Source organism: Tasmannia lanceolata, unplaced genomic scaffold (genome assembly GCF_043159265.1).
Source record: "Tasmannia lanceolata isolate RefF3 unplaced genomic scaffold, GAP_Taslan_0.1 ptg000037l, whole genome shotgun sequence".
Lineage (NCBI taxonomy): Eukaryota > Viridiplantae > Streptophyta > Magnoliopsida > Canellales > Winteraceae > Tasmannia > Tasmannia lanceolata.
The window spans coordinates 15,555,275-15,570,381 of NW_027518714.1; the positions used below are offsets into that span (position 1 = coordinate 15,555,275).

General features: G+C 38.3%; 1 protein-coding gene across 2 annotated transcripts; it reads right to left on the minus strand.

The window, feature by feature from the left end:
* Positions 1-16: 16 nt before the first annotated feature.
* Positions 17-9,287, minus strand: LOC143860649 (pre-mRNA-splicing factor SLU7). 2 transcript variants are annotated; one of them, XM_077371397.1, is made up of 10 exons: positions 9,237-9,287; positions 9,020-9,118; positions 5,738-5,901; positions 5,527-5,639; positions 3,986-4,399; positions 3,572-3,707; positions 3,147-3,446; positions 858-1,178; positions 589-657; positions 17-499 (listed from the first exon to the last, which is right to left on the minus strand). In XM_077371397.1, the coding sequence occupies exons 2-10, from the start codon at positions 9,033-9,035 to the stop codon at positions 422-424; spliced, it is 1,611 nt and encodes a 536-aa protein (XP_077227512.1). In that variant the 5' UTR covers positions 9,036-9,118; positions 9,237-9,287; the 3' UTR covers positions 17-421. The 2 variants fall into 2 exon arrangements, with proteins under 2 accessions (XP_077227512.1, XP_077227511.1); XM_077371396.1 differs by lacking the exon at positions 9,237-9,287 and having other exon boundaries at positions 9,020-9,204.
* Between the last annotated feature and the right edge of the window lie 5,820 nt (positions 9,288-15,107).

A 15,107-nucleotide genomic window follows, 5' to 3' on the forward strand; every position in this document is an offset into this window, starting at 1 on the left:
TAAGCTATAAGACATGTCAAAAAGAAGAGTGTTCTGATTTTCAAAAGAAAATGCTTTTCACACCCATAACTTTCAAGCAACCTTAATATTTTTAGTTATTCTAGAGAAGAGTAACGCAAACGAAGAAGAGACGTTTCCTTCACACATGAAGGGCTTTGATGTTATCACTGATAACATCAAAACCTTATATACATCTCTTCAGGATACTCTACAAACGGTCCACAATATTACATGGGCAAGAGCCCAAAGACATACTAGATGAGCCAGTTCACAATAGCTGATTTTATAATGGCTAACCCTGCCACCAAGGGACATCATTCCCCGATCACGGCTTTGGAAGTCTCGTTTCGAACGTCTCCAAAACCAGGCATCAAAGTATCTTGTTCCGCTTACCAACGCATAATGGAACATCGAATCCATATCAATGGAGAAAATCTTTCATTGGATCGTCATGGTGTACTTTCTTCATTCTATATGCCTCCATGTCCTCCACAGTAACCTGCACAGATGAAATATGCTATAAGAACCAAGCAAAACACCAACATTTGAGTTTCCTAATAAGAGGAAATTAGTTTAAAGACTCTGTACCTCATCATCCCATTTCACATTGTATTTTCTTTTCCTTTCATCTTTCTCTGCCCTCTTCCTCTCATCCTCCTGTCCAATTAAGAAATCCCATCAGAATCCAAAGATCTATAACAAATATTTATGAAACTTGATCAATAACCAAGTCTTGGTCTAGCAAAAGTTTTAACTTCATGAGTTAACATTTCTATTTTTTTTATAAAGACTTCTAGTACTTGATCAATGACCTCGCACAAACACAACATAATATAGGGCAGATGATCCATAATTACCTTCTTGAGCGCTACTGCAAGGAGTTTCTCATCGAGGACCAAGTCATCTGGTATTTCTGTACCCCAAGTAGCCAGCCTTTTCTCTTCAGCATGTTCAGGCTTTTCTTCCGCAGCCTCTTTACGAGCCATGTTAGCCTTCATCAGGTCTGTTGCGGCTTCAGCAGCCTCAATACCAGCAGAGCCTGTACAGTAGCTGTTTCTTATCATCTGCTTGCAACACTTGTAGCCCCACTGGTGGTCCTTCCACCATGAACCCCAAACAGTTGTGTGGTTATTAATGTATACATCTTCTTCATACTTGCTCCTTGGAAGGGACATCTCCTGAAATACACCAAATTAAAATCAGACTTGCTAAATAATTACAATACTTTTTTTTGAAAAGTGACATATTTGACCAGGAGTCCCAGCCTGCAATACAAAATATTAAGGTGAATTAGCACGGGCATACCCGAGACCAATTCAAAAAGTAACCAAAATAGCCAAAAATTACAGTAGAAACCAAGCATTCCTTTCCTCTATTCTGCAGAATGCATTCTTTAAATCTTCTATAGCCATATTTTACAACTATACCCCGTGTCTTTTCAAGACTGCGAATAGTTGAAGTACTCCTAAATAAAACCTCTTGAAAGTCCAAGCTGATTGGATCATCTGAAAACTACCAAAACTTCCTCCAGGATCTCTAGAAATCCAGATGAGGAGAGCATCAGAGCAACGTCAAGGAAGATATAGCAAAGTTAAAAAATTCAGATAGGAAAGCCTAAGCGAATGAATGAATCTCTCAAGCTATAGCTATGGAAAAATGACAATTTCTGGATAGTGACAGGCACTTCACAGTGCTATTAAACGATAGAAATCCTGGAAGAATATGAAAGGGAATAAACCCTAGAAGGCCTATAAATCCAATTTTGAAACTTCCTGACGAGAAACGAAGCTAAATACCACCAAACACACTAGATTGAAGGATTCTTGCTGAGTTCTATTTCCTTTTCCCTGCACTTCTCTGTCTTTTCATTCACTATTCTCTTCTTCCTCTTTTTTCTCTCTCATTTTTCCTCTCTCTCTTCTTCCTCTCTCTCCTTCACGTACTTCTTTTTCTCTTTCTTTTTTTTCCGGGGCCGGAAGGCCTTTCATTCAGGGTTACTACCCTCGGCCCCCTTCTCATCACCTTCCTTCTCAATACCAACCTTCCTTAGTTCTTTCAAATCCCTAATAGCCATTGACCGAAACAAATTTTTTGTGGCTTCCAAATCATCGTCAAAACCTATTCTGAAGGCATCTCCTATAGCCAGCAGCTCATCCATCTCCTCAGAGGGAATGACTTTGTTTTCTGAAGATGATGACTGCATATATGGTGGTTTTGTACTGTTGCCAGCTATCAATGAGAGCATGAGAGTGCCTTGGCAAAAGTTCTCAAATTGTATTAGGGGTGCAACTTGAGTCGGGCTCAACCCGAACCCGTGGGTTGGCATTTCCTTGGTTGGGTTGGGTTAGCGTTGAGACCTTGGCAACCTGACCCGACCCGAACCCAACTACTAATTTTATCGTGAATTTTCTTAAGGTTATGTTATTTCCCTGTATTTTTCTATTTGGCCATAGGTGAACCCGATTCCAGCCTGACTCAACCCGACCCGATTTGTAAAAAACAGGGTAGATGGGTTGGGTTAGGATTGAGAGATTTAGGGTGGATTGGGTTAGGGTTGAGCATCCTCGGCCTGAGGCTCAGGTTGGACCAGGTTAGGGTTGAGGGAATGCTATCCCGGGTTGGGTTAGGGTTGGCCTCAACCCGACCCGAGTTGCACCCCTAAATTTTATCCATCTGATCAAAATAGTTGAATGAAATGTAATCATAAAAGAAAATAGACAGCGACAAAAGGCGCATCTCCACAAAGATTAACCTCAATTCACCTTATCCTAAAATCCAATTATTATCAATTTACCACTCAATTATTTATTCAAAAAACGATTAACCTTTCGTTTATTCAATAAACAAGGGGAAATGATAAATGCGCCCCTTTTCATCACATGGGACACCCAACTGCAGTGTATGTGGCAATCAAATCCGTTGAATCCACCTGACGTGAAGTACATCAGCCCCTCTGCAGTCATTGATTCACCGCTGTTGGGTGTCCCATGTGATGAAAAGGGGTGCATTTATCATTTCCCAAAACAAGTGGTTAGTTTGCACAAAGTATCAGCATGAAATCCGCAGTTCTTGAAAAAAAGGTAAAGAAAACTCTGCCTTGGTTTGCCCAGAAAGCATTTTATATATTAATTTGAGGTGCATCTTACCTGGCCCTTTATGATTCTACCAGCACGATCGTATTCAACCTCCCGCTCACTTTGTCCAAGGAGAAGTTCTCGTGGAATTTCTTCTTCTGAAGCTGCATTGCCATACTTCTCCATAATGGTGTCTTTCGTTCGGGACTTCAACTTCTCTTTAATAACCTTATAATTCTTATACAGCAGCTCAGCTTGAGATGGAGCTGCCTGCATATGAATATCCTGTCCTTTCTCAAAAGCTTCCCAAGCGTGGATGTTGAGTTGCTTAAACTCTAATGCCTGCCCGCTGACTCTGTACTGGTTATCACCCTGAAGGATAAAACAGTCAATGGATCAATAAAATAAGCACATTAATATAATAGTAAAAATTATATTAATCTTTACTAATCACAACCTATAAATGTATCTAACAGCGAGTTAAAGGTTGCACTCACTTCATAGAACTTCTCATTTGGGTCACTATCTGGAAGAGGATCCTCACGCATAGACCGGGTTTTTGGATCATAATGAGAAGAATTGACGTCAAGATTTAAAAGGTATTTTGCGGTGTCCTCTCGAATACGCAAATTCCTAGAAAAAGCAAGAACCGTGGACTCAAATACAAGAACAGCCACGAGTTGCAATAAGACAAGTAGAATAAGTAGTTCATCTTGGCGAAGCCCAAACTGTCTTACACGTCAATTTTAAAAGAGCATTTTTTTTTTAATGGCAATAAATTTCATTAAAAGAAGACCGAGATGGTCCAGAACAGAGGAAAAGAAAAAGAATACAGTATACAATGAAAAAGGAAAAAAGAAATAAATTTCAAAGTGGAGCATGATTTCCAAAAAGAATTATTATTACAGTACCTGACAGTTCCTGTGCTTCCACCACCTGTGGTGCGCACACGTTTTTCCACCTTTGCGAAATCCATCTGTTTGCTTTCATCCACCTTTGCTTCGTCAACCTTCAACGAATCTTCATCATCCTCCTCTTCACTAACCTCGACATCATCTTCCTGGTTATTGTTTTTCTCCTCCAGTTTTTTCAGCTGCTGCTCCTTCAGGTACTTCCTTCTAGCCTCATCCCTTGCCTCATATCTCTCAATTACACGAGCATAAGTGGCTGCATCATACCCATTCCAACGGTCACGTTTCCCATCGTAATCAAGTTCAAAGGTCTCTATTTTTTCATCCGGTGCTATGTGCTTATTTGTCCATTTTGCTCCCAATTTGCGTGGCCTATCCATGCATGACTTTGTGGTATGAGTCATTGCCCCACAGCTACAAAACATAAGGAAGAAATTCATGACTTGCGAATTCCACCTACCCAAATGAAATTACATAGAGCTGATTCTTGAGAGAGAGAGAGAGAGAGAGAGAGAGAGCAGCAGCAGCAGCATAAAACCAATCCTAAAGAGATATTAAGTTACAATCCAAATAACACTATACAGTCCTATGATATATAATTGAGAGTAATATACATAGCCCACCTTGGCAGTGCTGATTTTTTTTTTTTAAGGAAAAAAGAAATATTTATTGCACCTAACCAGGAATTCTAATTTGTAAAAAAATTCCTTGTCAGACATGTATTTTCTTGTTTTCCAGTAACAACTACCTACTGCTTTTCTAGTTTTGATGCGTATGACGTCCTGCAGTATATAACCAATAGATATTCATGAACCACTGTCATAGTTTTGGGGCTATTGGACACAAGCTATCAGAGAAAAAAGAAACAATGGGGAGCTATCTAACTAGGAATTCCATCTTAATAAAAGTTCTCACCTCAGACACGTGTTTTCCTGTTTTCTCGGATTGTTTATATATGGCTTATAAAGTTCTAATTTTTTTAAGAGTAATGCTAGGGAAACCGAGAGTAGGACCTAAAAGGGGACCGAACAAATTGTTTCACGCCACAACATCACTAGTGATGTGAGCAATCACTTAAGTTTAGGAAAATCATCAAAAAGTAAATTTTTCTTTAACACAAAGCATATTCTCATTGCAGGTCCCGTTTTAGGTCGTATTCTAGGTCTACATATCATTTTCCTTTTTTTTTAAAGAATTCTCAATTTGCATATAAATTTCTAATGCTCAATTTTCTAAATATTATTGTCATAGGAGAACTAATATTGTGATGCACTATATTTACCATATAATGGTACAAACAAGCATTGGTGCATTGAGAATTACGGTAGCCATTTCTGACACCTGTTGTCCACTCATTGTTATAGTGGAGCAAGTATGGTGCTCCAATGTCCCCATCAAAGGCTCAACTAATCTCAACTAAGGGGTATAATCGAACCTGCACTTCTTACAAAATATAGCTATTACCAATTTATCATAAAGGCAGATTGAATGTGTGAGAGAAGTGGCAGAGAGAGAGAGAGAGAGAGAGAGATTCTACTTACTTTTCACAAGCACCTTTTCTATATTTATCGGCCTGATAAATTTTTGCACCACGGTCATACCAAGACTTTGTGTAGTTAGGATCGGATTTCCATTTACGTTGATGTTTTAAACTCTGATTGACAAAACAAATAACAAATATCATTATCAGCATGTGAGCCTTTGAATTCCGGCACAAGTGGGTAAAAGGCAGCATAGAAATAGATAACTTACTGGTCTCTCAGCATTGAGATACCAAGGTGCGGATGACATATACTGAGGAATATGAGGATTGATTTCTTTCCCATCTTCATCAAGCTCAGCTGGAGCAAGCCCAGCTTTACGAGCTTCCTCCAATTCTAGTTGCTTTCGATGGTCCTCTCGTGATTTAAATGTCACTGCAGACCTCAGAGTCAGTAAAACAGATCTAAGGAGAAAATCATAGAGAACATTAAAAAAAAGAATGCAATTTCCATTTCCTTTCATTCCTGACAGAAGAAGCATTTCCAAGTACCTCAATGTACAGACAATCAATCCGGATATTTCAAAAACCAGAATACCAAAAATGGAGAGTCACGTAAAAGAAGCAAGGAATCCCCATTGGGCCCACGTCAGCCAATCGCATCCATCATTCCTTTAATTTTGAATTATTCAGTGCCATTATAAATACAGTCGCATGACGTGGATCCAATGGGGCGCCCTTGTGGCTCGGTTTTTGCAACAGTGCCCTTCAGTTTAGCATTTCCCTTATATTAATTAGCATACTCAAAGCAATGGATTTCAGACGAGATCCAATAGGATTTGAGGCCACTGGAACAGTTATTGCTTTGACAAAATCAGCCAAGTCTAAGAGAAAATCAATTCTCCATAAAATCAATGTGATGCCTTCGACTCAGAAAAATCAAACTCAGGAATGATCTCTGACCCAAGTCCAAGTTTTTCATCATTTGCCCATATTACAATTGTTCTCATCAAATCTACGCCGAAAAGAGAAATTCAGCAGTTATTCATAAAGGTATCGAACTTTTAAATATATGATGAAATTTATAAGTTCATCTCCCTTGAAAATCAATCCACATGTCATAATTAGTTTCCAAACATCTCCCTTGAGAAACTTATGACGATAGAAGAAATTTACAAAATTTTATGAATAATACGAGGCTTTCTAGGAGATTCCGAGACCTTCATAAAGGTAAACAAAGAAACAAAAGCAGAGTCCATCATCAATCTGTTGTATAAAGCTTAAAGTACGTCCACATTTACTGTTGCATTTTGTGAAACCTAAAATCTATAAAGTCCAATGTATCATTTATCTGATCCAAAGAACCCCAAACTACCATTATCCGTCCATATGAGACGTGTTACATGCATGGAGAAGTGAATGGAAAACCTACTTGGAAAACATAATTCAAGATGCAAAAATATCCAAACTGCAAACAGAGCGCAAGCCAATAAAAATTGAATCCAAAGAACCCTAACCTACCATTATCTAACATTTATCTGAACCAAAAAACCATAAACTTATCTGATTCATAAACGCTAAACAATCAATAAAAACCCAAACACAATTCAAGAACCAAAAACTCCAAACTAAAAATAAAGTGTGAACCAATCAAAATCGAATCCCCACAACAACCAAACACTCGGTTTTTTTTTCCATTTCCCAGGTAAGCTGTCGGGAAAAGGAGACCTAGATAAAACATTCGTTCGTTTGAAGCATAAAGGGCATGCCAATGCACGAGGCTCCCGCCATTGCGGGGTCTGGGGGAGGGCTAGATGTATGCAGCCTTAGCGCTGATTTGCAGAGAGGCTGTTTCCGTGACTCGAACCTGTGACCACCCGGTCACAATGGAGCAACCTTTCCGTTGCGCCAAGGCTCGCCCTCGTTCGTTTGAAGCATATGGTTACCAAATCAAAACACCAAATTCAAGCACAAAAGGCAGAAAGGAAATTAACCTGATGTTGTTGTGTGATTAATACTAGGCGTTCTAGGGAAATTAAGTACAGACAATCAGTTTCCAACAAGATTACGAGACCTTCATCAAGGTAAACAGTGTCCAACTGTTGTATAAAACCTACAGCATGTCTAAATTTGCCATTGCATTTTGTAAACCTAACGTCTATAAAGTCATATCTATCATTTATTTAAACCAAAGAACTCTAACCTATCATTCCACAAACCCTAATGATACAATAAAAACCTATTTGGCAACCAGAGTCAAAATATCCAACCTGCAAACAGAGCACAAGCCAATCAAAATTGAATCCAGAGAATCCTAAACTACCATCATCTATGATTTATCTGAATAGGGGAACCCTAACCTGCCATTATCAGATCCATAAACACTAAACATTAAAAAAAAAAAAAAAAAAAACTATTTTTCAAACACAATTCAAGATGCAAAAAAAAAATATATATATATATATATATATATATATATATATATATATATATATATATATATATATATATATAAACAAAGAGTGAACCGATCAAAATCAAATCCCCACAACAACCAAATACTAGTTTTTTCCCATTTTTCCTGATCAGCTATCGGGAAAAGGAGACCAAGATAAAAACATTTGTTCGTTTGAAGCATAAGAAACCGAATCAAAACACCAAATTCAAGAACAAACGAAAGAAAGGAAATCAACCTGATGCTGCCACATGACTAATACAAGGCTTTATAGGGCAATTAAGAACAGTATTTCCAAAAGACTCTAAGACCTTCACAAAGGTAAATGAAGAAACAGAATCTATCATCCATCTGTTGTATAAAACCTAAAGTACAGCCATGTTTACCGTTGCATTTAATAAACATAAATCTCTATAAACTCCTATCCATCATTTATCTAAACCAAAGAACCCTAACCTACCATTCTCTGACCCACAAACCCTAACAATACAATAAAACCTATTTGGCAACCGTAACTGAAGACCCAAAATTTCCAAACTCCAAACAGAGTGCAAGCCAATCAAAATTGAATCCAGAGAATTCTAAACTACCATTTTCTAACATTTATCTGAACCAAAAAACCCTAACAAACCATTATCGGATCCATAAACACTAACCTAACAATTCACTAAAACCAATTTGGCAACCATGATTCAAAACCTAAAATATCCAAACTCTAAACAGAGTGCAAGCCGATCAAAATTGAATAAAGAGAATCCTAAACTACCATTATCTAACATTTATCTGAACCAAATAACCCTAACAAACCATTATCGAATCCTTAAACACTTAAAATTCAATAAAACCTAATTGTCAAACACAATTCAATATGCAAAAAAAAAAATCAAAACTAGAAATAAAGAGCGAACCAATCAAAATCGAATCCCCGCAACAACCAAACCATCGTTTTAAAAAAAAAAAAAAATCATTTTTTCCTTATAAGCTATCTGGAAAGGAGACCTAGATAAAACATTCGTATTCGAGGTTGAACTTTGAAGCATATGAGAACCTGACTCAAACAACAAATTCAAGCACAAAAAAAAGAAGAAAGAAAATTTACCTGACGCTGTCGCCATCTTTCGCAGTTCTAATGCGAAGAAGCCCTAACGATCTGCTTCAATTCGAAGAAGAAGGTGAAAACCCTAATCGTACGGAAACCCTAAACGGAGAGAAAGATAAGATTTGTCTTAATCAGTGAATGTGAAACCCTATACGTCCCGATCCGAAGAGATAAAAAGAAGGCAAAATCACGAATAGAAATTCTCGGTGTTTTATACCTGGAAACGGGGAAACGGAGCCCCACCGCGCACCTTAGATCCGAGCGGCTGCGATTAAATCACGATTATTTGATATATTTTGCGAAAAACGGGTTAATGTAAACGAGCAATAAACCGGACAATCCATGCTCACCACGTCATGGTATAGAAAAACGAAGGTTACTTATATTAGCACTACCATATCTTAATAATTGCACTAACTCATCTTGTCTTTTCTTTTGTAGTTACTTAAACGTTTTTAGTAGGTGTGCAACTTGGGTCGGGCTCAACGGGTCCAACCCGATTTTGACTCGGGTTGCAGGGAAGGAGCCAGGAATTCGCTCCAAGGGGCAAAGAATGGTTTGGATCATCATCCTACGAACTGGTCCCATTGTGCTTTTAAAAAAAAAAAAAAAATTGGATATATTCGCCCTTGTTTGTACTTGGGACAGCCCCCTCGAGTGAAAAAGAGTAGCCATAAATACCCTAGAGGGGCTGTCCCAATTAAAAACAAGGGACGAATATATCACTCTTCACTTCATTGTGCACATTTCTCTTTAATCTTTATGGGTTCCAGATATTTTGGTTCAATGTCAAGCATATAGAAATGGGAGAGAGAGAGAGAGAGAGAGAGAGAGACGTATTATGAAAAAAAGAGGGAAAATAGAGAGATTATGATAAGACGGGAAAATTCCTTTTTTTTTTTTTGACAGAGTAATGAAAAAACCGTAAGCTATATGTAAAAAATTCCAATTTGTTTTTCGGATTTCAGTTGTTTCGGTTTCGGTGTTGGCCGAAATCCAAAAATCGAAATTTAAAACCATGCATGCAACAGCCCGGCAGTGAAATGCCTTCTGCAATGGTCCCTAGCAAATCCCAATTTAAAGTGACTGATGGGAGTATGAGACAAACTGATATGGCTGGTATATGCCTAACTTTTAAGATTGGCGCTCCTTCTCTGTATTAAGACGAATGCTAAAATGAAGGGCACCATTGCAAAAAAAACAGCTAGGGCACCCCATTGGATCCATGTCACCCAAATTTACATATATCAGCACTGAAAAATACAAAATTAAAGAAACGATACATGCAGTTTGGTCACATGGATCCAATGGGGCACCCTTGCCGCTAGGATTTTCTGCAAGGGCGCGCTTGAGTTTGATGACATGGATCCGATGGGGTGCCCTTGCAGCTAGGTTTTTCTGCAAGGGCACCCTTCAGTTTAGCATTCCCCTTGTTAAATATATCATTGATGTAAACTTACGCCGCTACTGATGATCTTCGCTGATGGTGCCAAGTTGGGGCGAGGATCCAAGGTGGAAAAGTAGGGTACATGCGAAATTCTCGTTTGCAGGATCAAGCAAGTACACTGCTTCTCCAACATGGCATTCTCGCCCCGTGTCTTGTGATTTTCCGACGTGGACTTTACATTGCAACCCTTTGATCATGACCCCAATGTGCCGCGGCTCGACCCTATATTTTCCATCTTCAATGAGGTTGAAGAAGATGAGAAGAACAGTTGATGATGGAGGCTCAAGAATAAGTACGTTTTTATACATACATGGTCTTGTATGAACAAAAAAGAATGCTTGGTAAAATGATCTTGACTGTAGAAGAGTGGTTGATCGTTTTGAATGGTGGTTGTACAACATGTATTGCATTGGGTTCTTTCTTTTTGGGGTGAAAAACAGAAATCCCATTTCGGTTATTGGATTGTTTAAGTTTGGCTGCCAAAAATGGTATTGATAACTAAATACCTACCATTGCTCGTGCTTTGGAGTGAAAACAAGGTAATCTACCAAACACCTACCTCAAGCAGTGGCAATGGCTATGGCAGACCACCCACCTGCTAAATCCCTATTAAGAGATCTAAACATGTTTAGATGGAAGGTTAAGGGCTGAGCCCATAGCTCGATCAGACGGTGATAGATCTACAGCCGTTCATCCGTGGTGAACCTCATTGTGGATGGGCCATGGTGAGAAAACTGCAAATTGTTGAATATTGAATGGTTGGTTTTTTTGTTGGAATTGTCTGTTTACAAGATCCTTATAGGATGATTAGAGGATAATCTAATCAGGTTCGATGTTTGCATCTGGTTTGATCCACTCTGGCCCCACCGCTGTGACTGGTTCGGATCATTTAATTCTAGTGAATGCATTAAGGGCCCGTTTGGACGCCTCATATTTTGTATTTGGATTTGGAATTGAGTTTTGAGTACAAAATGGATAGATCTGCCAGCTAATCAGGTTGAGGGAGACAGAAAGGGAAGGGGTACTTCCTACTGCAGGGGAGAGGTTGAGGAGCAAAGAGTGTGAAGGAAACTGCCACATCTGTGGATTTCCAATTACTTGTTTCCACAGCTTATTTGGAAATCTGATTTTTTTCATTTGCTGAATTGGAAATTCAAGGATTTGATCCGGATCCAAATGCCAACGCAAAAAGGGCTACAAATGTGAGAATTCCAAATCAAAATCTTCTCAGCATCTAAACGGCCCTAAGTTAAATTCAAGTTTGAGAGAATGCTTTAGGCCCTGTTTGTTTTGGATTTTGAGAACCAATTGTGAGTTCAAAACTGATTACACTGCCAATTGTAATACAACAAGGCACGCCCACTAGATTACAATCGGGTCGATCTTTGATTGATTCAGATCGTCCATTTATGCATCTTGAGTTGGATCTCCAGTTTTCCAAAAGTCACATATTTGACCAATCATATGGCATGTTTGGATGTGCATAAAGTTTCTTTCCTATAAAAATACTCATATCTCATATAAAATGACCAAGATGACCTTATCTCATTGGAAATGACCAAAATACTCCTGACTCGTAGAAAATAACCAAATAACCCATTTCTAATGGAAATGACCAAAATATTCGTAATCTCTATGATGTATTAGTTAATGAAAGATGAGGGTTTTTTATTTATTTTCTATGATATAGGAGTACTCTGTTCGACTGTTCCATAGGGTAAGGGAATCTTAGTCATTTTATAAGACATAAATATTTTGGTCATTTTTCCTGAGATAAGGGTATCTTGGTCATTTTCTATGAGATGGGGTGCTTTGGTCATTTTATGAGATAGAGGCACTTTGATCATTTTTATGGGACAGTGGTATTTTGTAAGTGCCCCCCATTTTTAATTGTGTCTGCTATTTACAATTGATTCATCTTTTTCCTTACATAGGGGATCCTTTAATTTGTAATGATACCCCCAAAATCTATCATTTTCCTCTTAAATTGTGGAAACAAACAAAAATTTCCTGCAAAATCGATACAGGGCTTAAGGCCCGGTTTGGATTGCATGAATATTCTGAAAAAGTTTCGAAAGGAAAAATATTTCTAAGAGTTGCCATTTTTTAACAAACGAAAAAGATAACTTGAACCAACCCTTTTCAAATTTTACTTAGAGTAAGCTTTAAAAATTGATAATATCCTTCTAACTTAACCATCATCATATAGTTTCCATCTAAATCTTGGAAAGAAATTTTTTTTATAAGAAAAAAAATTCTTATAAATGTTTTTATTCCCAATCCAAATAGGGCCTAATTGAATGTGTTGTTGATCTCCTAATAGGCATTCTCGTTCTCCTCGTTAATTATGAGTCTTGATGCCAAAATCCGAATTCGAACCTCAGGAGAATGTTGTAGCTGAGCTTGGCTAATATGGAAGACCTGCGAGCACAGAAAACCCATTAGAGGGCTCGGACTTTGGACTCCAGGGGACTCTTCATAAAGTCAGAACAAAGCACCAAACAGGAGAATCTAAGTAGTAAGGGTGAGTAGAGCTAATGGAGAAATCTTGCGTAAGGTTGTGAGATGTGTATCTTTGAGTTTGGACCCCTTTTTATATATAGGATTTGCTAGCGTCCATCGTATAAGGTATTTCACGGAGCATCTGTTGCATGAGGGAGCAGCATGAAGTAAATGAATACGACAAAATCTAAGCCTATGTGGCTGCTCCCTCGTGCAACAGACGCTCCGTGAAATGCCTATTGCGATGGACTGTTGGACAAATTAGATGTTGTCCAGTAGGGTCTGATATATGGCTTGATTGAATCCAGAAATTAGAAATGTAAATAAATCAGTACTTAGCTTTTGTAGAAAACGTTTCTGTAAAACAGATCGAGAAAAAGAAGGCTGAGTCGTGCCACTGGTCACTCTCCTTAAGAATCGTATCCGCCCCCTACCGGTGCAAACCGGGATCCGCGAACCGATGCTCCAAGATAAAACAGCCAAAGTTGGCTCCAATCCACGTGCACTCGCTGACTGGTCCACCCAGAATCACCGTAGAACTGTGCTCAGATCAGAACGGAGGAAAGGAAGAAGACAAGCAGAAACTTTGATGTTTTTTTTTTCTGTAAAAAAACTATATCCTCCAATGGTGCTGTTCTCTTCTTTTTATAGATAAGAATATGACTGTTGGAGGATAATTAATCACCATTAAAAGACCAAAACGTTTCTCTCTTAATCACCATTAAAAGACAAAAAACGTTTCTCTCTTAATCACCATTAAAAGACAAAAAACGTTTCTCTTTTAATCACCATTAAAAGACAAAAAACGTTTCTCTTTTAATCACCATTAAAAGACAAAAACGTTTCTCTCTTAATTACCATTAAAAGACAAAAACGTTTCTCTTTTAATCACCATTAAAAGACAAAAACGTTTCTCTCTTAATTACCATTAAAAGACATAAACGTTTCTCTCTTAATTACCATTAAAAAACAAAAACGGTTTTGATTTTGAAAACACACCACAAGCACACTCACCAAGGTCTTGGGTTCAAGTCCCCACATGTGCAAAAGTCTTTTGCTTTAAAACAAGAGAGGGAAACATAATTTGAATCTTCCCTCCAAATTTTTTTAAACAAAAAGAAAAAGCATCTTTGACTTTTCAAATCTTTTTATTATTTTGTTTAAAAATTCTAACAATCCCCCACAAGATTCAAAATACAGTTGAAAATTAAAAACGGAAGTATCTGAGCACATTAGAAAATAGAGTGGATTCATACCGGTGTATTTTGGACTTCAACCGATATTTAGGATAAACAGATTACGTTACCGAGTACGGGTAGAGTTAGACTCCTTCAACCTTTCCTCGTGGGTGTAACTGACTAACATGTTATCCACACTCTACATTCGATTCCTTGGTGATTCATTCACAGTTTTGAAACATTTTGGCCTTGTTCCCCTCTTGGTTCTCATGAATGTTCTAGAGAATTACTCGTTAAATTCTCATAGGAAGCGGCCTTACCTCCACATTCACTTAGGTCAGTCATCAAGTATGCACTGCAAGTAACATACCACCCAATACAGGTTATGATCTGATTAAGAGTCTATAACTTATCCTCTCTCATTTGCAGTGAACATTATCTTTCATCATTTTGCATCTAGGAGTAGGGGGTGATAGTGTTAACAAACCATCTGATGACTTGTTAGTACCCATTGAACCAAATTCCAGGGATCTCCTTTCACATTGATTGGGTGTCCATCACTAATGATTCATGCCACGAGCTTTAACCCCATTCCTTGCGATGTCTCATAAACCACCTTGTTTATCTGTGGTTTTGTCAGAGGATCTGCCAGATTCCTCTCTGACCTTACAAAGTCGAGTGATATTGTTTCCTCACTCAAGTATTGCTTTACCAAATTATGCCTCAGGCGTATATGCCTTCTTTTGCCATTATAGGTCTTACTTTGGGCCTTGGCTAAAGCAGCTTGACTATCACAGTGTAAAGACACTGAGGGAACCGGCCTTGGCCATAAAGGCACATCTGCCATAAAATTCCTGAGCCATTCGGCTTCAGCTCCTGCTAGGGCTAAGGCTATAAATTCTGCTTCCATAGTGGAACTTGAACTACAAGTTTGTTTAACCGATTTTCAAGAAATCGCACC

What these genes read in the sequence shown, in the direction of transcription:
- LOC143860649 (XM_077371397.1), bottom strand. An exon ending in ATCTCAATGCTGAGAGACCA is followed by an intron (nt 5,640 to 5,737) that starts GTAAGTTATCTA and finishes TTTGTCAATCAG; the next exon opens with AGTTTAAAACATCAACGTAA. An exon ending in ATGTGAAATGGGATGATGAG is followed by an intron (nt 500 to 588) that starts GTACAGAGTCTT and finishes TCATCTGTGCAG; the next exon opens with GTTACTGTGGAGGACATGGA.